Raw genomic sequence first — 24004 nt, 5'->3', positions numbered from 1 at the left:
GAATTATAATTTGAAATTACTTGATGTCCATCGGGACCTCACCCCTAGCACAAGAGTATCAGCTGCTACGTTTGACCTTTTCACCCCCCTCAGTGCCTACCAGAAACTGAGGTCGTCCTAGAGCCGTCATTTTGATGGCAGAAAATCCGTCCATTGAACTCCCTCCTAAAGTGAAACGGATTCAAAAATATTATCATGATGGTATATGCATTTTGAAGAACCGTGGAAGGAAATTGAGTGGATGACAGAACCAGACCACACATCCATTTGTTGAGGGATGTAAATATGTTCAATAGCAGGTGGAAAATAGCAGTCACGACAGTCACACTCTAAAGTTGTATCACTTGCATGACGTGGTTACATTTCGATTTACCTACCAGATGCTTTGATGCATTTGATGAAGGTTTCCATATGCTGGTCACATTTGGCCTCGTTGCTGTTGGAATACGTCGGGGCTCCTCCACTCGCTCCCCCGCGACGCTCCCCCAACTGTTTGTGCACTTTATGTTTTTCCTCTCCGTGGTCTCCGCCTGGAGGTGAAAACAAATTTGCATGCCCATTACTTCTAATTGCATCATATACCGTGTCCGCAAATGAGAAACAAAACAAGGCGGCTTACCTATGCCCCCTTTCTCTGCCATGGATACAGATGAGCTAAAGTAGAAGGAGCACAAAAGGATAGCAAAAGAAATCAGTTTATGAGCCCCGAATTGTGGGCAATATTAGAAATGTGGGTTGCGTCATAATTGCAGCAAAAATGTCGAGCATTTCTTGAGTTCATGGTGGGAACCAGCGTTCTCTCTGTGAACATTTTGGCCTTGTGGCGGTGGCGTGTTGGAGGCTGACATTGTGTTTAGTGAACCTCAATACACACTGAGCAGCCACCACATCAGAAGACAGACTGACTGGTGCACGCCGAACTGTCCCGCAATCGAGAATGCTGAGGGGCCGCTGTACAGCGTCACTCACCATACGGCACTGGGGAGCTCATGTTACTAAGCAGATGACTGAGCAGTACGTTTCAAAGCCTGAAAAAACTAAAGACATTTATCTTCTTTTAACATTGTGTCATTTGGCAGGCGATTTTTTTTTTACTTCAGAAATATGGAAATGATACTGAAATCCATTTTACACTAGTACTGTTTCATTTACTCACTTGGGCCACGTGTTCTATACTGTTGTGTTTTTTTAAATACACTTTTAACTCAAAATTCAACACTTTTTCTGCTTAATATAACTGTAAACTAAACTTATATCTGTCTAAGTGTATCTGTGGTGCCTGCCAGCCCACAAACTGTGAAAAAAGACCACCTTGTTGTTTCTTGGTGAGCTGGCTAAACCTTACAGCCTGGCTCTGAACAACTGGCTCAGATTTCTCTCCCACTGTGATGTCACAGAGCAGACTGGGGTTTATCGGGAGGGGGCGGGGCTTAAAGAAATCCCGGTGTTTTAGACAGAGGGTGAAAAGAGGAGCCGCAGGAGTGGGCAGTATGAGAACACTGATGCCTATTCTGAACATTAGAGCATGTAAACCTTTTCAAGTGGTGGCCCAAATTAAAAGTTTGAACCTGAAATTGAGGAAAATGTCACCTTTAACTTATTATTATTGAATAATAATCAATTAAATGACCAAAAAATTGTCAGATAGATCAATAATGAATACAATCCTTAGCTGCAGCTCTAAAAAACACAAACAAATCTCAGGGTTTTATTGTCGTATTGAATAGCTAATAACCCTTTTACATCCAGACCTTTCAGTGGAGAGTAGAAGTGTCCTGTGACAAATGCAAATTCTATTTCAGCCATTCTCTGAACAACACTGCCAAGAATTCAAATTGTGCAAGAAGCATTGGATGTTGGCAGCCTTGTTACAAATAAAACGTCAGGACCATCCTTCAAAAGGCCCGCGTCCATCCAAATCCAAACTGTCAAATGTATATTGTTGAGTACATATGGCTGGCATTGTGAGTTTACTGTATCCTGTTCTCAACATCAAACCATGGACTCGCCTCTCTTCTTTATATCTTGATTCCCTTATGCTGTACAAGAAACTGACTGGTGCTGTCGGAGGGGGCCTGTCAAACCCTGCTGCGCCAGATCAAGTTAGTCCTAAACAGCCTTGTCCTCTCCAAGGTGCATGTTCGCCAAACAAGAGCTTTCTCGCCCGCGGTCTGATAAACTCTTTTGATGTCTCCGAGCAGGCATCCTCAAGACGACGTAAAAAAAAAGATGAAGCTGAGGAGTGATATCTTGTTAGAAAGAGAAAAAACCCTAGAGCAAGTTTAAGTACAAGAAGGGAGCTCTATCGCCTGTGATAACACACTAAAACAACAACAGCCGGCGCGACGTGACATCGCAGTCGGCCGTCACTCGGCATCAACAGACCCTACAACACAAAAATAATGCCAAACGGCTTTTAGTCACTTCTTTGTCGCTGTGTAAGATATAAAAGGTCATACTTGTTCTGGTCGCCTCTTGTCCTCGTGCGAAGTAAATCCGACAAGTGCACTTGTCGACTATATTCACTGTTTGAAATTTGATTCCCCGATCTGGCTGCGGGGCAACTTCTAAATGGGCCGGAATGTCCCGACGTGTTATTTTTTGGTACTACGAGATGCCCTAATTGCCCATAATGCATGAATGCCCACAGGCAGACTTAAGTAACTTTTTGGTTTCGCTGCCGGCTGCTCGCTCCCGCTGTGCGAGTTTGCACCAGCTCCCCGGACAGATACTGTACGTGCTGCTGCCCTATTGGCACCCCATGTGACAGGATTCCTAACATGTGAGAAATTCTCTCCAGCCAGCGAGTCCAGAGAGCGGAGCCATGGCCGAGGCAACAACTCGTGCTGTACTGACTGTTTACCTCCTGGTTGTTAGAGGAATAAACCTATTTTTGGCGCCGCCCAAGAGTGACGTGTTCTGACACTTGAGTTGTGTAATTTGATATTAGTTTTTCACCGACAACATGGACTCAAAAGCCTCTTCTTTTTTTTTGTGTTGCATTCGATATGTACTGAAGTGTCCGGCGACGCCGCGGCTTTCATACTCGCTCCTTTCTCTCGGCTCTGGCTCCTCCTGGCTGATGTCCTCCTCGACGCTGTAGTCCAGCACAGAGCCGACGCCGAAGGCCACATTCTTCTGGATCAGCGGCCGGATCGCCCGGTGGTCCTCGCCGGCCACAAACTGGCCGTAAAACGTCATCTTCATGAGCTGGTCGAAGGCTCTCCGGCCGAGGATCGCCTTGCCCAGATCCATTATCTGAACGGGGGGGGGGAAGCGGTTCATTTTCAGTCACAATCTATAACTTATTAATTGCACGTGTAATCTATACCCTTGTTTATGTGGGTGGTAATATCCCAGAAAAGAAGAGAGGCTGTGTCTATAGTTTATCTGAGAGAGGACAGTACATAGAAGCAGCCACATGATCTTTCGCGAGCAAAGGAATTTGAATCATGTTCTTAAGCCCCGGGGCTATGAAGTACATGTGTGCATGTGCAAGAAAGGAAACAAGGGCAGAGAATCACACGTCGCAGCTACAATCAAAATCAGATTATTGCCCGATTAGAACAGTGCTTTTCACTGGATGTCACCATTTGCTTGTGGACGACCACAGCCGAGCTCCCCATGGACTCCGTGGAGATGCGGTAGAAAAGAGGAAGTGCTACGAGTCAGTTATAAACCCCGCAACAGGCTGAACGGAACAGCCTTTTGGGAAAGGCAGTGTCTGTAACCATGTACTGTAAAGGTGAGGTGAGTTGGGGAAAAACAGGCTGTAATACGAGAGGTGGGTGTCACAATCGAGCCTCGGGGGCAAACAGCTAAGTGTGTAGGTTCCAGCCAGACTTGTTGACAACATGTGTGTCTTTGCATAAGAGTCTGTAGCTCTTACGCAAACTGTAGGCGTCGCAGAGAGAGGCTTTGTTCACCTTGAACACAGCTTACAGCCTTTAAAGGTTGACTATCAATAAAAATATGGAAAGGTATCAACTGCAGTGCATGTTAGTGTAGATTGTCTTCACACCACTTCTTCTGTGCTTTGGCTCCTATACGTGATCCGAGGTAAACAAGTGATCTGACCTTTTACATATTTGACATATATTCCATATTGAACATTGGATAACCACTCTCCCTGTGCAACGCGTCTTCTGCGAGGTGCCACCTCATTTACCTCTTTATTCTTATCAACCAGGATGCTATAGGAGCAGAGTTTGAACACCACCAAACTTCTGAGCAGCTCCAATGAGTCTTTGCTCTTGTACGCCTCCCGGGTCAGCTCAAAGTCCACGGAGATCTCATGGGAAGCGGCGGTGGTGGCGGTGCCGTCTCCTCCTCCTCCTCTCCTCCCCGGCCGCGCGGAGCTGCTCACATCCCCGCGCTGGCCCCCGTTGTGCGCGCCGGTGGTCCGGAGACTCCGGCTGGAGAGGAGCCACTTGAAGGTCGCGGACGCGCCAGGACGCGCCAGGGCCGGCGCAGCCTTCAGCCACAACATCGAGCCTGGCGATGGAGGAGGTTCGATGTCGGCGCGCCGGCGGCTCGCGATTACGCAGACACGGGGAGCGCGTCGGTGCCGCCCGTGTGCCCACAGACCACAGAACACTTACTTACTGTCCGCCAGTCGCACTGCGTGAGCATCGGGCTGGTTGGGTGGACAACCTGCGACGCAGCCGGTTTTTGAATTATCACGTAGGGCGACGCCCCGCACGGGTGCGCACACCCACTCGGTTAAATCCACGTAAATCGGCTCCATATCGGGGCCAATAATCAAATAATCTCACGCCTGTGTAGTATCCATACGTGATTTCACAGCACTGAGCATATTTGTCTGCTTTGGATTGTTGGCAGTGCGTTTTGTTGATGTATGGATCACAAATTGAGTTGAGTAAAATTAAATTACACAAACATGTCATAACATTTTGTAGAAGGTGTATGTGTGTGTGTGTGTGTGGGGGGGGGGGGGGGGGCTTCAAAGACCCCTGCATGGAGACCCATGAATCTACTTCCATTTGTTGACAGAGGTATTGAAGTCGTCATTGATCTAATATAAGAATAAATGCTTTTTTCTCTTGACTCTGACATATGGCAGCATCACTGTGTTCCTCCCGACGGATGGGGGAGCCATTGTTACGCATGTGGTTGTTACACACTCCTCCTGCCCCCACCTCCACACACTCACACTCAAGAGACACACACACACACACACACACACACACAATCTTTTTTCATCCATTAACTTCACACCAGCCTACGTTAAATGTGTGTTTTCTATTTAAATAGATTAGTAGAAGTAGTCGCTCAAAATCTTTTGATTTGAAGTTTTGAACTTCAGAAACTTAAAACTGCATAAAAGTCATAATAGTGACCATGTCCATCACATTACACAAAACAGCAATGCTAAAAAAAAATAACCCCCCAAAAAATCTTGATTATCTCCATTGACGTTTTTGGTTTGAATAAAAGTTTGGACACGAGACTTTTCTTGTCTCTGACCGAGGTCCATGAAAACGGACCCTGCTGCTGCACAGGCGTGGATGTAAAAATGCGGTGGCGCACACATGGCGCACACAGCCAAAGATAGAGTAACAAATCAGGAATTTCCCTCCTGCCACTCCTGAGAGCTGCAAGGGAGGACAAAAAAAAAAGTTACGCGTTAAAGCTCCTCTCAGCAGAGGAAGGGGAGGAAGCGCACGGCAGCTATTACGCGCTGGCATTTGTCAGGATATTCTAAACCAATCTGCGCGTTTGTGGACATTTTCCTCAGGACATAACTTTACTGTCTTTAAAAAACAAAAGCAGCATTATTTTCTGTTTCATTATGAGTTTGGACTCGATGGCTGCTTTGCGCGATGGCTGCTTCTTTTCTGTTGGTGAAACGTTGGTGGGATAAATGGCGCACTGCGGGAGAGCGGCGTGGATGAAGATTGCTGTGGATTTCTTTTCACGAGTTTTGCTTTTGTGACTTTCTTTTTTGAGGGGGGGCAACCAGGAGGAAGCGCTGCGCCCGCTGGACACACTTGGCCACTGCTGGCTGAGCTTCTCGATGGCGTAGACTCTTTTTTTTCTTTCTTCTTTTAAAGGAAAAATAAAGGATTGCGCGTTTACAAAAGTAGACTCCTCTGGATTATGCGCGTGGAGGCGGTTTTGAACAAGAGCTCGCGGAGGAAGGGACATGCGGAGTAAAGTCGGCGTCTAAACAGAAGGATGCTGCCGCCGCTCGCACAATGGAAGTGAAGAACTCTTTTGCGGTCGCGGTGGTCTTTGGTCTCCTCTTTTGCTCCGGTTCCGGCCAAGAACTCAACCCCAGGGGCAGGAATGTGTGCAAGGCACCGGGGTAAGCGTCGCCGGTGAAGAGAAATGTGGGGTTTGTTATTCCCCTGGTTCGTGAACGCAACTCGGTCTTGTGCGTAAATGTCGCGGGGGCCTGCGTTCGTCCTTCCTCATTTCAGGGAGGAACTTTTAAAGAAACGAGTGCAGCCAGAGTTGCATTTTGGAAATGAATGAGATATATATATATATATATATATCTCACTCCTTCCATTTTTTAAAAATTTGCTTGGAGCAAAAACTGGGTTTTGGCACTGAGGGCAATGACTGTGTTGGCACAAGTAACGGTTCTCACTGTATAGACTCGGGAACTTGTGGTGGAATCAACCAATGACTTTATTCTCTTGCTTCCACTTCTCCCTATTTCTTTTAAAAACCATACCAAGAAGTCTCACTGTTGTTGTTGTTGTTGTTGTTGTTGTTTTGTAAATTTGTATTACTTTTACTTTCCCCCCCTTCAACATGTTCATTGTGTAGCATGATGCGGGAGGAGGAGGAGTCCACCAGCAGCCATACAGATGTGTACATCTGGAACAGGAGTGTGTTTTATTGCCCTGTAGGGGGTGCTCGTCTTGACCTTCACAGCATTCGTGGCACCATTTGATGACACCCTTGAGTCTTTTTGGGGGGGGGGGGGGAGTTTGTAAAGCGCTTGCAAGGAAAATATTTTCTGATCGTTGGGCAAGAAAATACCTTAAAATTACAGAAAATGAGGTGAATGAAAGGGGGTTGTTTTGTCGAGAGGCCATTTGAGTTTCTCTTATATATGTATTAGTTGTGTTTTGATATGTTGTGAGTTTGTCTCAGCCATGTCTGTCCTGTAAAATGGATTTTTCAATCTCAGTGTGAATTCCTTTGCAAAATTAAGGGAAGGATGAATCGATATTGATGGGAAAAACGTTGATATTTCCGCATAAATATCGACTGTGTGAGAATTACATCTCTGGACGGCTTCCCTCTCCAAGGTTTGAGGCATACACAAAGAAAAACATTTCCTTGATGGCCTCTAGGAATAGAGCTGAGCCGGTGGATGTCTCGTTAGTAGTGTAAAAGAAAGAAAGAAAAAAACATCCAAGTCCACAATTGCTGACTGTAGCGTCCAAGTCTCTTGGACAGCAGACGTCTATGAATTTTTTGAAATTGTGGCCGGCAAGAAGCAGCAACGGAAGTCCGGGGCTAATCCGCCCAAATGTGCTTTGAGAGATGTGTGATAAGGAATCATGTGCTTTCGGTTTGTTGAAGTGTCTCTTGCTTCCTGTAATATATAACAACCTCCTTTGATGACTATGGGACAGATGAGCATGAAAACTAGATTTCCCGGTGCTCCACATGGGTTACATATTGTCATTTACCAGAAAAGATACAGGCTATTTTCGTGCTTCTTGAAGCTTTCATACAGAACTATAAATATATAAAGAACTTTCTTCCGCTGCTCTACAAGTTTGACATGTTGCCCTCCTTCCAGTATTCAACATTCATTGCGGTGAACTCTCCACCCGCCCGCTCACTTGCTTTTCCCATTATGCCCATTACATTTTCTATTTTTTTCTATGTTGAATCAAATGAATAGAAGGAAGTAGTTCAGCATTTATCATCACGAGTCAGCTTTTCCTATTGCAAAATATAGCTGGAATGGCGATACACCGTGTCCTACCTCGACTGCACCCGATGATTCCTTCGACGCTGATTGTTTCCCAGAATCGAGAGTTCCCCAAAGGAATTGTCTGTGAACAAAAAACGTGAAAAACATGTGATGTTTTGAGTACTGATGCTGAAAAATGTGTTTTTCCAATAGAGTCCTTCACAAAGGTAGTCGGTTCATTCAATAATAGATGGCGAAACGGTAATGCAGCTTCGCTTCTAAATATCAAAATAGTTCCACGGAACAGTGAATGTAATCTTTCCCCTCGAGTGCTGACATGGATTGGCTGTGTTGTGAAGGTCAACGAGGGTCAACTCCATATATTTTTACTGGAGTTTGTCAAAATTTGGAAGCAGCGCAGCCACTGAAAGTGAAATCCTGTCGCACGTTATATACATGAAGTGGTAAAAGGCTAATTTATTCCTTTAGTGAAAGCTTACAGAGATTTGGCGTATGATCCTGACCACGTGCCTACTGTAGAATATGAAAAATAACAGCACACTCCCTGCACGCTGACTGAAAGCAACCAGCCATCTTCAAACACTCGAGGGGAGGCTGACGCGTTGCAGGGCCCCCACAGAGGTCACGGGCGCGGGAGGAAGGAGAGACGTATCCGTCCTTTTTCCTGACAGGCCAAATAAACGTGGCTGCAAAAATACTTTCTATGAATATTCATACTCCAACCTTCAACGTTCCCCCGAAGGCTGCAGGGGGAAGCGAAATATTCGGATAAACTGCCGATTCGGGTACTTTGAGGGGCGTGAAGGACTCCCATGTTCAAAAAGTTATGCAACCATGTGCTCGGCATATGCGTCACGTACAATACGTACACGTTTGCAGAATTTGGCACATAGGCCACATCAATGAGAACTGTGAGATCAAGGAAGCGCGAGTTGGGTGTGGATGTGACCGCTTTTGATATGTTTGTTTTACTGTACTTTAGGTTTTTTCCCCTTGGCCCTCTCATTTTGACTCTCATAACTTCTTTCGCAGGTCACCGGGTGCGGTGTGCTGCGGCGGCTGGGCGCAGCTAGGGGACGAGTGCCCGACACGTATGTGCCCAAGAAAGAGCGCCGACATTTATCAGTGTGCATGTCCCCACCGCAGCACATTGTGCGAGCCGAGGTGACTAACGATGACCTGTTCTTGTTTTTGACGCAGCCCTCTGTGAAGGCAACTTCACCTGCAAGGAGAACGAGGTGTGCGTCAGGCCTAACGAATGCCGCTGTCGCCATGGATACTTTGGAGCTAGCTGTGACACGAGTAAGATTCTCTTTTTTTTTAAAACTTTTCTTAATCCACAATTCTACATTTTGCCTCTTGACTATGGTGCTAAAAGGCAAAATTCAAAGAATACATTTCACAAGTACCAGTTTTTAGCTCTTACGAAACACTGCAAAAACTACAGGATGAGTAGCATTAGCATATTAGCAGCAGTGGCAAAGTCCGTCCGTCAGGCGGTTGATCCAGCAATTTTAGATGGATGCCTGTGACATGCACACTTGTGAACTGTAATAACCAGCCCAATATATTTATTTGTCAAATGCTTTGGTTTATGGCAACATACCGTTAGCTACAAAGGATAAACTAAGAAGGTGACCATGGTAAACATGATACCCGCCGTAGCCTCACAGTCACCCTCTCTGCAAGCATGACTGTAGACTCATGTTTTAAGATATTTGACAACTCAGAGGACTTGTACCCGTTTCCTGATTTACACCACTGTCTCCTAACAGAGTGCCCTGCCCAGTTCTGGGGCCCCGACTGCAAGGGCAAATGCAACTGCTACCCCAATGGCCAGTGCGACGACTTGACCGGGAAGTGTACCTGCAACCACAACCGCTGGGGCCCGAACTGCGAGAACGCGTGCCTGTGCCAAAAGGGCAAATGCGACCAGGAGACGGGCAAATGCACGTGCCACCCCGGCGTCTGGGGTCCCCAGTGCAACAACAACTGCTACTGCAGCATCAACTCCGTCTGTGACGCGATGACGGGCCGCTGCCAGTGCAGCCCCGGCTGGACGGGGAGGAACTGCGGGACCCAGTGCAACTGCAACAATTCGCCGTGCGACCAGTTCACGGGCCGCTGCCAGTGCAGAGAGAGGCTGTGGGGCCCGCGGTGCGAGCGGTACTGCCAGTGCATCCACGGCAAATGCAACCAGGCCGACGGCTCGTGTACCTGCACGCCGGGGTACCGTGGGAAGTTCTGCAGGGAGCCTTGTCCCGCTGGATTCTACGGTCAAAACTGCAGGAACAGGTGTGGAAAATCTTGGCCCGAGGCTAATGTACCATTTCAAAAAACACAGGAAACATGCAGTTTTACAGATGCCTGACGTTCACTTCCCTCGTCCGATCCACGTTACGGCGCGGTTTTGTGGTTTGTGATAGGAAATAAGATTTGACATATGTTGCAGCAGATAAACCCTCAAAGTATTCAAACATGTTACTTTATGGAGCAACGATGAAGAGAGATTTGGGAGTTGGTATTCACATTATCCCATAATCATCAGCCGACATATAAAAGCAATTCAGGTTAAGTGCTTTACCTTCCACGGACCTCGACACAACACAGTTGCTATGGACCAAAAAAAGATCACAGTGAGAGTTCAGTGTTGTTTATCTTCCTCTTTAAATGATCATTAGAGCGGCGATTTAAAACTGGCAAATACAGATGTCTTTCATCAACGTTTCATTACTACTTAGATGAGATAGAGGTTTTTTTTTTAGTGCAAAGCAAGATAAAAGACAATTCTTTTTCTGTTTTTTTTCTTTTGGCTGGCCCCTTCAGGTGCGGGCACTGCAAGGGCCAGCAGCCCTGCAAGGTGACGGAGGGACGCTGCGTCACCTGCGACAGAGGCTGGAACGGGACGCGCTGCGACCAGCTCTGCACCAAGGGCTTCTTCGGCGAAAGTTGCCAGGACGTGTGTCCCACGTGCAAGGACGGTCACCACTGCGACCCCATCCATGGCAAGTGCTCGCACTGTAACCCCGGCTGGATTGGGGACAGGTAAGAAGTCTGTCACAGAAACGGGCAAAAAGCACATTCGTCATATTTCTTTTTTCCCTGTGGAGCTTTACGAGTTAAAAAAAAAAGTAATGGCAGTGCCTTTAACTAGTAGCTACCGTAGCACCGTTCTCGTCAGAGCACTAGTAATTTTGAAAATGACGTGATGTGTTTGGGGCATTTTCCTCGTGCGTGTCATAGGTGCGAGGTGCGCTGCCCCAACGGCACGTATGGCGAGAACTGCGAGAACAACTGCAGCCACTGTTTCAACGGCATCTGTCACGTTGTCACCGGAGAGTGCCTGTGTGACGCCGGGTTTTATGGCACCTAGTAAGTCATGAGTCGTCCCCCCCACACACACACACACACACACAAAAACACAGGGGGTTTTTTTTTTGGGCCACGGCAGCAAAACACTGCATGGTGAAAAAGGATTGATGCCTTTCAGATTACATTTGTCACACACTTATACGTCTCGGGAGCGGAAAGAGTGAGCCCGGACCCCGGGGCATGTTTTTACAGTTACCGATAAAAGCACACTTCTTGGAATGAGAAAAGTTAAATTCCAACAAGCTTCCGTCACAGAATATAAAAATGCTTGGACCAAAGACACTGATCCTTGTTGTCCATCTACTACCCTCCCTTCCCCCCCCGTCCCATTTTTACACATCTGTCACTTGGAATGAACATTAAACAGATGTTGTTTTTTGTCTCCTCTGTCGTATTCAAGCTGCAATATGACCTGTGAGCCGGGCCAGTACGGAGTGAACTGCAACCAAACGTGCTCCTGCCACGACAAGGACTGCGATCCCGTGTCCGGTGCCTGCTACCTCCGTAAGCAGCCCGTCTTTGTGCCTGAGGAGCAAGCGCATGCTTTGTGGCCACGATGCCTCTCTGCGAGCAGCAGGAACTGGTGTTCTTCTCGGCAAAAGTGCCTTTTTTTTCCAGACCAGAAATGAATATTTCTGGCTGTCACGCTGCACAAAGTGGTGCTAACCTTTTAAAAACAGCTTGTCCAGAAAAGCCAGATGCCACTAGTGCCGCCTGCGTATTAAATGTCCAGTAGTGGGCTGTACGCGCCGAGCACCAACAAACACGTCTATTCAGGTCAGCGCGTGTAGCAGGAGGGCGTTTTTTCACGTAGCGGGGCCTTGATAGTGTTTCCAGACCCAGACCGGTGTCCTTTTTATGGCTGTGTGTGTTGGCTCAGTTCCTGTCCAGCTAGAGAGAGAGAGAGAGAGAGAGAGGGGAAGCAAGAGCGAGAGAGGGGGAGGAAGAAGGAGAAGAAGAAGAGAGGGGGGGATGGTTAGAAAGGAAGAGAAAAGGGGAACTTGGACGGGAGACAGAGAGCAGAGGGAAACGTGGAGGGTTTTTGGAAAAGAGATGAGCGGAGGCCGGGCAGGGAAAATATCACTGTGGAGGCTGCAAAGGTAGCAGGGACTGTGGCCCACGGACATGATGCCCCCCCCCCCCCTCCCCCCTCGCAAACCGGCAACAACAACATGCCAAACCCAGACTGTCCAACAGCCCATCTCAGTCCGCTGCTCCTCGCCCCATCGACTGACGACGACTTGCCTCTCCTCTCCCAAATATTGTCCGTACATGCAGCATCTCTCAGCGTCTTTGGGGTGTATCTCCCACTCGAGGTGGGGGGGGGGGATCACAGTCGAGCCATGGTGAGAGGGGTGTGTGTGGTAAAGAGGGGGGGGGGGGGTGAGGGGAGGAATGTGCTCGCAGGAAATAGGCAACAGGAGGGGTAAGTGCTCTCGCGTCTTGCTGGAGATAAGATTGATAGTGAATAATCTGCATGGGGGGGGGGGGGGGGGGGGGGGGGGGTTAAAGCCTGTTGAAACCTCATTTCCTCAGAGACGCCTCGCGTCAAACGCGGCCGCGCCGTGAATCAATTCTCAAATGCAGCACCGATGCTCTGTCTTTATTATCTCGAGCAAACTATCGCATTAATAACAATTAGGTGCCGCCGGCAAGCGGGGGGGTCAGCGAAGCCCCCCCGTTCTCGAGTCATCCGAACGCAGTCTTATAGTGAATCATTATAATCTACTACAATGCCGGGGTTCTTCAGCGCGAGCGGTGACGGAGTAGGGGAGTTGTCGCGACTGGCATTCGGAGCTTGTGTGTGTGTGTGTGTGTGTGTGTGTGTGTGTGTGTGTGTGTGTTGTGTGGCACACCCAGAACTCTCCACATCTCATCTTTCAGAGCCCAACCAGCGGATGGGTGTGATCGCGGCGGGAACCCTGGTCTCCTTCCTACTGATCGTCCTCCTGTCGCTGCTGTGCTGCTGCTGCCTGTGTCGACACAAAGACGACCACAAGTGAGTGACACCTCGATAAGTTTCACGAGGGGGGGGGGGGGTCTCTCAAGTTCCCTGAGCAGGAGTATAATGAAAAGCACGTGGTTAAATGAATAAACAAGTGTTTTTGCCGTATATTGACATTACGGTGCGAGCAGCCCCGCGAGGCCCTCGGAGGACGAGGCACGGGGCCAGGTTTAATGTGCCTCTCCTGAATGATTCATTTGGATTTCCATGGCATCATCCCTTTTTTTTTTTATAAAAGTCCTAACCAAGACAACTCTATACCAACAGCAAAAAAGCCAAGCGGATCCTGTGCGGACGATTCAGCCGAATCAGCACCAAACTCCCCCGTATTCCACTGAGGCGACAGAAACTGCCCAAAGTCGTCGGTAAGCCCCTGAACTCTTTTTCTTTTTTCTTTTTCTTTTTCTTTCTTCCATGTCCCGCCGCAGGGCTGCCGGAAGCTGCTCGGGTTTTGTGTAATCTGGAGTCTCTCTCTCTCTGGTGCTTGTACGACACGGCCCCGCTTGAAGCCGTAGCGCCGAGCTGGGTGAAGACGAGTCTCGTGATTCTTCTCTCTGTTAGCGGCCGATCCATAACTGACAGACTTATTCAGATTTTGACGTGAAACAATGGAGGCGTCAGAGGATGTGGTGGAAAAACGGTGATTTCAGAGGCTCTGAAATGTCCGCAGGCGAACGCGGTAGAGACAATGACAGAGAGGGGGGGGGGGGCTACCTTAAGTCCGCCTGTTAAATGATGAATAGGGTTGAGAAGTGTACGGCTGCTGCCAGGCGAGTGTGCGGGGTTTCATTTGAGAGGAATGCACTCGGTTTTAGAGCCCCCCCCCCCCTTCTTATTCTTGGCACCCACAAATGCCATGTGTTCATATTATTACAAACCCCCCCCCCCCCCCCCCCCAAAAACCTTTTTCTTCTTCTCTCCCATTTTCTCTTTTCGCGTTTCCATCATCTTTTTTTTTCTTCTTCTTTCTCCTCGGCCTGTGTTATTAAAGGAAAGGCCAGTGGTTGTCGGGGGGGGGGGGGCGCGTGATGAGTGACGCGCTATCAAAGGCAGCACTGTTTGGGTGGACGCTGCAGCTCCGCCGCCTCCATGCGGAGGCCTCGTGGTGGGTGACAGGTCCGTCTGCGACCACACTTTTTTTATACCCCCCCCCCTCGCACACGGTTTGACAAATTGCCGTTTCTTTAGTTCAGGGTCCATCTGTTTGTCTCGCTCCTGTAATCGCTATAGAAGGTATATACGTCTCTTATAATGCTCCACGATTGTAAGTGCTTATTCTTGGTTTGTGACAGTGCGGCCAGGGGGTTAAATGTGTTACCGTGTTCTGGAGGTCGGAACACAGCAGCTCCATTTTTTCTGGACAGTATCATATGAACGCGTGGAATTAAGATTTTTTTTTTTTTTACCAATTACAGACCTTTAGGAGCCATTTTTGAGGCATCAAGCACATTAAACTAAAAACATCCACAGGATATATAGAGGTGGAAATTGCAGCTTTAAATTAGTCAACTCAGCTGAACTAAATGTAATCCAGAGGGTTTGGGGGTTTTTATTGGTGGTTTCAACTTCCCTATTGTGATCAGTTGCTGCTTTTTCCGTTTTGTATCAATGTCGACTGAATATCTTTCACAAAACATACCGTTTATACACAGCATACTAAGTTATGTTCAACATCGCCACATTGCAATTCGATGCCTCTAAAAAAAAAGGGGCCTTTTGCGAGTCGGCGTGGCGCTGAAGGAGTTAAAGGCACGCTGACCTGGTTTCCTCTTCCTTGTGCGAGCAGCACGTGCCTCCTCCGTTACCCAGTTGATTATTTAAGCCCAGAGTCCCGCCTCTGTTATATCTCAGTTCAAAAAACCCCACAAACACTCGGACAGAGCCGCCCTTTGTGGCGATGACAGAGGGGCACGTTAACATGTTTTGTGAAGAGCCTGACCATGTGAAGGCCATGTGCCAGGAGCACAACGTCATCTCTCAGTCAGAGGCCTTTAGGGACAAAAAAATGGGTTTCACGGGTTTACATTTATAACGCGTGCAAATAACGGAGTCGAGATTCCTACATTCGCAGACGACAAAGAAGGCCGTGGCAGACAAAGTCAGGAACAGACCTCGATTCCCAGTCACCTATACAACAACCGGCGACTGTCTCTTTTCCCTTTCCCCGGTTTGTCCCGTGTAAATGCTTTGCTGCTCTGCTTTCTGTTGGGCTACCTGCAGAAGCGTGGTCTGCCAACATTAAGAAAGTCTAAACCTGACTGGGGCTACTCAGACACACACACACACACACACACACACACACACACACACACGCACACGCACACGCACACGCACACATTCCAGAGGGGGCCCAATGGGGCTGGAAACAGGAAGTGGTCAAATTTACCCCAGCCCGTGTCAGAACTGTGATTTATCCACACCAGGGTCAATGGCAACAGATGTGACAGGACAAGATGATCAAGAAATAGAAACGGAGAAGAAGAAACACGGCGAAGCCAGGGAGGACGACATTTGTGAGCCTCAGAGGAAGAGCAACACGCTGCCACCTATTCCCCCTCTCGGCAAAGCCGACGCTTGTTTGTTTGTAGTTTGGCATTCCACGCTGAGCATATTTCGTCCACGCCCTACAGATTCACGTCTGTCCGGCATTCCTCGCATCCTCTGGCATCCAAATGCTTGTCCCTTGGGCCAGTTTCTGAGAGCAGCGCCACCTGCTTTTTTTTTGTCATCTTTGTTTATGCCCGGGGGAAGTCGCCTGGGCGTTTTTTTTTTTGCAAATGTGTTGCCTTCACGTTCGCCTTTACCCTTTCTCGCACCATAGAGGCGTTTGCATGAACCAAATTGAAAAAATGGGCTCGTGTTTTAACGAAGGTGGACTAATGCTGGAGCGATGTATATTTTTTCAATCGATATGATCAGCGATGGTGCGTTTGTTTAAATGCTTCAGACTTGGTTTAGACGTGCACTCCGGTTACTCCGTCACGGGCTATTTCAGGCTGAAACATGTCAATTCTTATTACCATCGGCCACTAATATTTCCCATCCTGTTCCCAGACTTCCACAGCTGGACCAGACATTTGAACTAGCAGCCTTCTTATTCCCAAGCCCGGCTACCTAACCTCCGGACTTCCAAAAGCTCCAGGTCTGCAAATGCGTCGCCGTCCCCGTCCCCGCCCCCGCCCCCGTCCCCGCCCCCCAACTGAGCAACTGGGGTGGCGGAGCAGCCCTGCAGCTGGGACGCGTCAATAATGCCCTGTTGCGCGTTTGGCCTCCGAGTAGGGGGGGGGGGGGGGTCACCGCGGCAACCAGTCTAGCAGGGCAATCCGTCCTGCTGTAGCCCCTCCGGTCGGGAGGGAGCTGCTTTTTTTAAGGGCAGCCGTCGTTCGTCACCGCACACAAGCAATGTAGCAAAATGTCCCGTGTGCACGCCCGTTGACTAACTTAACTGAAGTCTGAACGTAGGTCGGACGCTCTACATGCCTCGGTCTCCTGTAAGAGCAGCAGGCAGCAGCAGGCAGATATATAGGCGGGGACTCGCGCACCCAGGTGTCCGGTACATTTTCCAGAACTTGTGCTGCGATAAAATTTCAGGAAAATATCAGAGTTAGCCCATGTGAGAAATACATATACAGCGGGAGAATGTCCAGAAAAATACTAGAAAATATATTAGAAATATTTTCTAATACTGGTGGTGAGAGAGAGAGAGAGAGAGAGAGAGAGAGAGAGAGAGAGAGAGAGAGAGAGAGAGAGAGAGAGAGAGAGAGAGCAGGTTGGCATTTTTACGGTTAACAGGATGTCTTTAAATAATCACATAGCTTGGTGACCTTGGATGGAAGTACCCTCCTCTACATACCGTACACATTCTTTTGTTGCTTTGCTCTTTGTTTCCTCTTCTGACACACACATCTGTGCCTGCTTATCACAGACATATCGCACCTGTGTTGACATTATCCACCCTGCGAGAAGCACAAGGACATTTGACCCTCAAACTCAAAACGGTCGTCAGAGGTGAAGAGTGCTTTGCGTGGGATGAACGTGACAAAATCGTTTTGTCGGGGTTTTGTATCAGTGTGTATACATGAATCAGTGTAGCAATAAAACGTCTTTATTTCAGATTTCTATCTGAGGTAGTAACATAAAACCAAAATCTGTGTTCTGGAAAACTAGATAAAACTCAAGGGCATCAAGGGAAAAAAAGGAAAATCAGGGTCCTTGAAAACTGCTTTGGACAAACATGTAACTAACACACACACACACTAACCCACTTTTAATGTGACCATGACTAAATTTGGTGAGCCGTCATATGGTGAGGCCGACAAATGAGATGATGAAGAGATAAGAGGAACCTCTCAGCGGATCGTCTGCTTAAATCGTAGGTTTTTGAACGTTATTGAGATCGAGATTTTCTCGTTTTATGCCAAGATCGGTATGTGAATACAGTTTTTCACCTATTAGGGGTTCTACAAGTCACCAGGTTTGCAAGCCCCCCCCCCCCCCCCCCCCCCCCCCCCCCCCCCCCCCCCCCCCCGCTGTAGTTCATCTTTTCAGTTACAGTAAAACAACAACAGCTGAGCGGCTACAATTTGTTCCTGGCCAAGGTTCTGGTACAGTTAGGGGATTCCTCGTGTGGAGGGTTTATCCGGGGTCTAAACAAGCGGATGGGCCCATGTGTCATATAGGGCGCATCTGATGTGGTCGGTCAGTTGGAGTTGACGCCCATCGCAGTTTAGGCCAAAACCGCTTCGTGCCAGATGGGAAGATAAACCGCGAGTATCCGTCGGAGCAAACCACAGCTGTCCCGAGACTGAAGGGTCAGCAGAATGTCTGCTGTGTCTGGAGGAGGGGAGGGAGGAAGATGGAGAGAGCAAGGAGGGAGACAGTGAGCGAGGAACACGACTTGACCTAGATATCATTGCGGCAGATGATTCTGTGGAAGGCGATGAAAGGATCCATTTGCGGGCCCCCTTCTCGCTCAACGTCTAAACACGAGAGCGTTTCCTTGAGACATGAGATTGGTATCTGTCAGTTTTATCATCTCACTCTCAGAGAAAGATGCGTATAACCTTTCCCCAAAATAATGAACCATCCCTTTAAAGACAATCGTATATATATATTTTAAGTAATTTTTTTCTTCTTTTTGTTCTCATGTTTGTGTGTTATTTTTTAATGGATTAGAATGTATAATCTTGCAAATGGAGAAAAAAACAATAGATCAAAGCTGGCAATGATTCATAAATGAATCAATTATTTACACTTTAGCAGCCTAATGTGGTAATTTGTAAAAGACAAATGTACATATCTCCTGGGTCCCTTGGTCACAATGTGCTGTTGGACCACCAACAATGGGGATCAATGGGTAATTAAAAATGTCTTTCTCATATGATGGTCAGAATGCTGTTTCTTTTATTTTACCCTGTTAAGATAAAACTTTGGTAAAAGCGTTTGGCATCAAAATATGAAAATACTAAACGGCTTATACGAACACAAAAATGTGCTTCTTTTGCGCTCAAAAAACCCAATAATGTTGCTGTGTTTGTTAACCCACAGGCAAAACCAATAAATTAAAAAAAAAAACTATTTTTCCGCAGACTCACTTAAACCAACATTTCTATAACTCGGCGGCAGTTGTGCGAGTGAGTGAGAACAGACTGTTGTTCTTGTAACACGGTACAATACCCTCTGGCTGACCTTTTGGCTTCTGCGTTTGTTTTCTGTTCTCAGTAGCCCACCATGACCCAGAGAACACCTTCAATTGCAGCTTCATCGAGCCCCCCTCGGTGGCCGAGCAGCCCTCCCCTTCCTCCTGGTCGTCCCAGGAGTCCTTCTCTTCCTTTGAGAGTGGAGACGAGGGTCCAGTTTACTGTGTGCCTCATGAAGGTGAGTCACCGCAAGAAGGAATAAGTAAACACTTTAATTATTTAGAATGATGCACATAACACCATAATTAGTCTTTGGCATTTAGGGGCATTCACAGTGCGCCGTGCAGTGGCGCCCACACTTCTGTAAATGTCATTACGGAGATAGCTGGCCCTTTATCATTTGCCATCTCGGTCCAGGTTTTTGCTTCGAGCACAAGGGGAGTATAAACAGGAAATGGAATGGTCAAGTCAGCATATGGCACAAATCCAAACAGTGACTAACTTCTTGAAGTTTGGTGGGAAACACTCATTGCATCAGTTTCTATTCTGGAAATTTGACATTGCAAGTCAGGTTTTATTTGTTTTATTTTATTCAAATTTTTTATGTATGTGTTTGATCTATGTGTTTTTAGTGCTCTCAAATTAGTTTGATGAAGTTCTCATTTTCCCCATGAATGGTTCAGGGGTTTTGAAATAATTGATTCTGAGCAGAACGCCTCCGCCACAAAGTAATTACTGTAAACATCATGAAAAGGGTTTGCACGGATACGGAAACCTCTTAAAACTCTCAAGTATGTGTTCAAAAAATAACAAATGAAGGAGTACGGATATCACTCTTTAAGTAATGTCTTTTTTTTGGTCATTTTCTGGTGGGAAGAAAATGATGTCTCCTTGCATGAAAAACAATGAAATGCTGCTTTTTGTGAAGGCATCAGATATAACAAGAGGGTTTTAGATTAAAAGATGTCATCAGTTTTCTATATCTTATCAATAATATACAATTATCAATATGATTATATTATTGACAATACAATTTTTTAAAAGAAACTTCAATATATTCATTTTCCGAAGCTCAAAATCACAAATAATAAATCTAGCCTACAATCTGTAGAGTACACCCTGAATAAAAAAAATTAAGAAAACATCTAATTTACTGAAGCACAATGGTCTCATACAGAATCTACTGTTCCGACAAGTGGTAATTACAGGATAACACTGAACATAGTGTAATAGTAGCCCAAGCAGGGAACAAAAGAGTTGGTTAACAGCAAATACCTACTGTTTTGAAAGTTACTTAACAAGCTAGCTAACATTAGCAACATTCGACACCATAAGCTACTGGACCAAACCACAGTGATTTTCATTGCGTTTGAATTGAAGCTGATGTTTGTGAGAGGACAAATGCTTACTTGTTCCATCAAAGCATTGCTCATAGATTACTTTATGATCTGTGTGATGCATTATTTAGCATTTAGTAAAAAATATTAAGCTGAAATGATTTAAATTTTGACTGTTGGATAGACAATCCTTGACCTGACAATTTGCCAATGATCCACAGAGTCGGTGAATGAAAGCAAAGAGAAGCGCAGCCCCAGCCCAGCAACAGAGAGGCCAGAAGCTGTCCCCAATGAGGACGACGCAGGAGAGTACACCTCCCTGAAAGACACCAGTATCACAAAAACAGAAGGTAGTGAGCAGCCCCTGATCAAGTCTTCTGACAGTGAAGGGTCCACCAGTGGTTCAGAGTCCACAACCGCGGCTCTCTACGCCATCATTACCCGCCTCTCTAAGCAGTCCAAAGAGGATGATGGTAGCGGTAAGGACGGAGATGGCACGCCGACACCAGACGCCAAGCGCAACGGAAGACCACCACCTTCACCTGGCAAGCCCAAACCACGTCCACCAGACCCATCCACTAAGCCCAAAATATCTTGGATACATGGAAATGCCTCGGGGTCTCCCCATCCAGAGCAGCAGGGGCAGGTGGGAATGAAGGCATTGGCAGTGCCAAAAGAGAAAAAGAGGAGCTCAAGCGATGGCTCAGCTAAAAGCGAAGAGCGGCAGAAAATGAAGAAACAGGAGGCGAAGGAGGGAGACGCCAATGGCTCCCCTAGTAAACACAAACCTCTGCGAAGTAAGAAGTCTGGGGATGAGCACAGCAGTCCCAGTCATATGGAGCACATTAATGGTGTTGTTCAGAATGCCCTGAAGAAGATTAGTAGCTTCCACAGCTCCTCACCTGAGAAAAAGAGCTCTGACAGTCCAAAAGAGACCCCCAAGGAGCCACCCAAGAGCCCTAAGGTCATCCATCCTCATATGAACTCTGAGGCTGCCACACTGCTGGCAGCTCAGCTCAAGGAAAAAACCCAAAGTATCAACAGGAACGAGGGGACAGGCCTGACGAAGACCAACGGGCTCTCCACACCCAAGGGAAACCGGGAGAAGCCCACACCTCCACAGAAAGCCAAAAGGAACCCCTCTGGATTGAGCCAGCAGGGCTCCAACAAGCCCCTGCTGCCCACCTCAAACAGCCTCCAGAAAATGGTGGCACCCGTTACTACCGACGGAACCCCTGAAGCCAAGAGCCCGGAGAAGCAGGACTTGAACGGCTCGAGGTCAGGGGACCCAACGCTGGATCCTACACCAAAGAAAACTCCAATAAAAAAGCCACCCAGGAAGAAAGGCAAGGAGGGTACTTTGGATACACCGGAAAGTAAAACACCCCAGCAAAAGACAGCCATCATGCCACCACAGGTTGTTAAATAAGTCAGTTTTCCTTTTTTTTAAAGACAAATGGCACAAAGTTTGTGATGGATTTCAAGGAAACTGAAATGGATTTTTTTTGGAAGGTGAACCACATAGTTTTTCAATCAAGGAATTTGAACTTTTTCCTGTGTGAGAGTGCCGTGACTTCAGGACCAGTCAGGAGTGAGAAATGCTTTTAAATCGAGGGCATATTTGGTGAGTTGTATTATAATGACCTCTATACACCATTGTATAACATTTCAAGAATCCTTTTTTGTTTTATTTGTTGCAACTTTGTATCAATCTCACATCGCAACCTGTGGCTAGGCTGGACACAACTGTGAGAACAGATGTAATCCATAGTTCATTCATCTCTATTTCTCTGCAGTATGTCCACCACTATATGGATTGTAATTTGCTATGCAGGTGCCAGAAAAAATAGCTATTTTTTTTGTACGCTCTCTACAGGTACTAAAGGTACTTTAAAAATAACAAGGAAATTTGGATTGTTTGGATTTCAAGCTTTTTGGTTTTTTCTCATATCAATGGACCAAAGGCTATTCTTTGCAGATGACACTCTACTTAGATATTGTCAGTTATGAACAACACTTTTACAATCAACTTTGTCTTTAGCAGATAAAGCACATTTGTATTTTCCTCCCCCTTCTCCTTGTTGCTCCTTGCTGGGCTTTCAGATTTCTACCCCGTGTTATCAAAAATGTTTTTTAATCAACTAAATTTGGAACGCCAAATCTAATTACAAGTTATTTGTTACTTGTGACTCAATTTTAATTCACGAACTTAATTGTTGCATTCAAAGCGCTTCCATAAAGAAATGTTGTAATTTTGGATACAAAGTCGTAGCTCTCTTTGTTCAACTCTGTCACACATGGTATGTTGGAGCCCAAGAAGGTTTTTGATCCTTCTGCAAAAAGGGGTATTTAGTAAAACTCTTTCATACTTCTGCCAACACCAAATCGCCAGATTGTGCTCTTACTGTATGTTTTATTCATTCAGCTAAACCACTAAACCAAAAAATGAAACCCAAGCTACCCTACTTTATGTCCTGCTTATGTTGCTTTTTGCATCACAATCTGAGCGATTCTCTTTTCACATTAATTTATGCCATCAAGGAATCTTGTAGAGAAAAAAAATCTCTTCAAAAATGTTTTGTCCTTCAAGGATCATATTATCTTAAGCTAGTAAATACAGTCCTGAAGTAACAGGATGCTTTAATTCCGTTGTTGTTCATAGGGTTAAGACTATAAAAAAACAAATGGTACCGTGCCTTGAGTGTTAAAATGTGCCTCGACTGTGGATCAGTTTAAGCGATGTCAGCCAAAATGTTGTTGCCAACTTGTATTTTGAGTGTTTATCCGAGAATAAGTCAACCAACGCGGTTGGATGGGTGGGATACTTAAAAACTGGACTAATTCAGTCTGTCAAGAGGACAAAGCTTTTCTTTTTCAGTTACTGGTGATTAGCTATTTTTTTCAAGTAGCACTTAAAAACATGAGCTATGAATAATAGATGCAGTAAGTTAAGGTTCAGTGGTATGTTTTGAGCTGAATAATACTTTACATCCACAGCTAATTTGAAAAAAATGTTTTGGTCTTATGTGTTTTTATCAAGGTACAACACATTTCGTTGGTTATTTTTTCAACATTTTCTACTTGTATACATTGTGTACTTTTTTTTATTATCCTTGTAAGCTGTGCTTATATGACTTTTTTTTCTCTTTTCCTTGGTGTCAATGAACTGGCTTTCATGTTGTATTTGCTTTTTCATCGGTGTGTCACTTATTTTGGGCTACTAGTACTTTCCTCCTGTAAAGTTTACATTGGCTTTGTAATTGTTCTCTGTTGATGTTATTGTTTATGCAACACGTAACTGCATGATGCAGAGTGTAATTATATGGCATTAATAGCTGCACAGGAAATCTGTAATCTTCATATCTTGATTCTTTCAGTTGTTATTACTGCCTCACATAAAAAAGAACAACCCATACAGAAAGGATTGTACAATACTACTACGATACCACTGTTGAAACAATTGCATATGCTTAAACACCATAACATTGTGTCATTATGAAGTAAGTGGCAATATTTTTGACTGGCCCTTGCCTGTTTTCATAGGCTCACAGTGTATTTTTGTAAAGATGGGGCCTGAAAAGCTGCAAACACCGTTACCAACTGTAAGATATATTTTGTCTTTTTTGGTTTGTTTGTTTTTTTAGCAACTTTGATTTCCATTTGTGTACGGTCATTAAATTGGTGTTTCCTCATTTACTTCTTTGGAATAAAGAAAGCAATACATGTA

General features: G+C 46.2%; 2 protein-coding genes across 4 annotated transcripts in view; one reads left to right on the top strand and one right to left on the bottom strand.

Annotated features, from left to right (window-relative positions):
• prodhb (proline dehydrogenase (oxidase) 1b) overlaps window positions 1–13232 on the bottom strand; it is a 19874-nt gene extending 6642 nt beyond the window's left edge. Inside the window, exons 1-6 of one of the 3 annotated variants that reach the window (XM_047329096.1) lie at window positions 13153–13232; window positions 7976–8045; window positions 3047–3258; window positions 620–654; window positions 378–530; window positions 101–165 (exon numbers count right to left, since the gene is read on the bottom strand). In XM_047329096.1, coding sequence (XP_047185052.1) covers window positions 101–165; window positions 378–530; window positions 620–654; window positions 3047–3255 — 462 coding nt within the window. In that variant the 5' untranslated portion in view covers window positions 3256–3258; window positions 7976–8045; window positions 13153–13232. Of the gene's footprint in view, window positions 1–100; window positions 166–377; window positions 531–619; window positions 655–3046; window positions 3259–4168; window positions 4660–7975; window positions 8059–13152 lie in introns of those variants that run through there. The other 2 variants (XM_047329095.1, XM_035640152.2) reach the window with 2 other exon arrangements.
• scarf2 (scavenger receptor class F, member 2) lies at window positions 5586–24004 on the top strand. Its single transcript, XM_047329094.1, has 11 exons — window positions 5586–6328; window positions 8957–9015; window positions 9125–9226; window positions 9700–10219; window positions 10751–10969; window positions 11168–11296; window positions 11697–11800; window positions 13181–13295; window positions 13569–13666; window positions 19023–19178; window positions 20499–24004. Exons 1-11 carry the CDS (start codon window positions 6219–6221, stop codon window positions 21704–21706), a joined length of 2820 nt encoding a protein of 939 aa, XP_047185050.1. The 5' UTR covers window positions 5586–6218; the 3' UTR covers window positions 21707–24004.

This window comes from Scophthalmus maximus, chromosome 19 (genome assembly GCF_022379125.1).
Source record: "Scophthalmus maximus strain ysfricsl-2021 chromosome 19, ASM2237912v1, whole genome shotgun sequence".
Classification (NCBI taxonomy): Eukaryota; Metazoa; Chordata; class Actinopteri; order Pleuronectiformes; family Scophthalmidae; genus Scophthalmus; species Scophthalmus maximus.
Note: the sequence above shows the minus strand (reverse complement) of the source record. Positions and strands in the feature narration are given on the sequence as shown.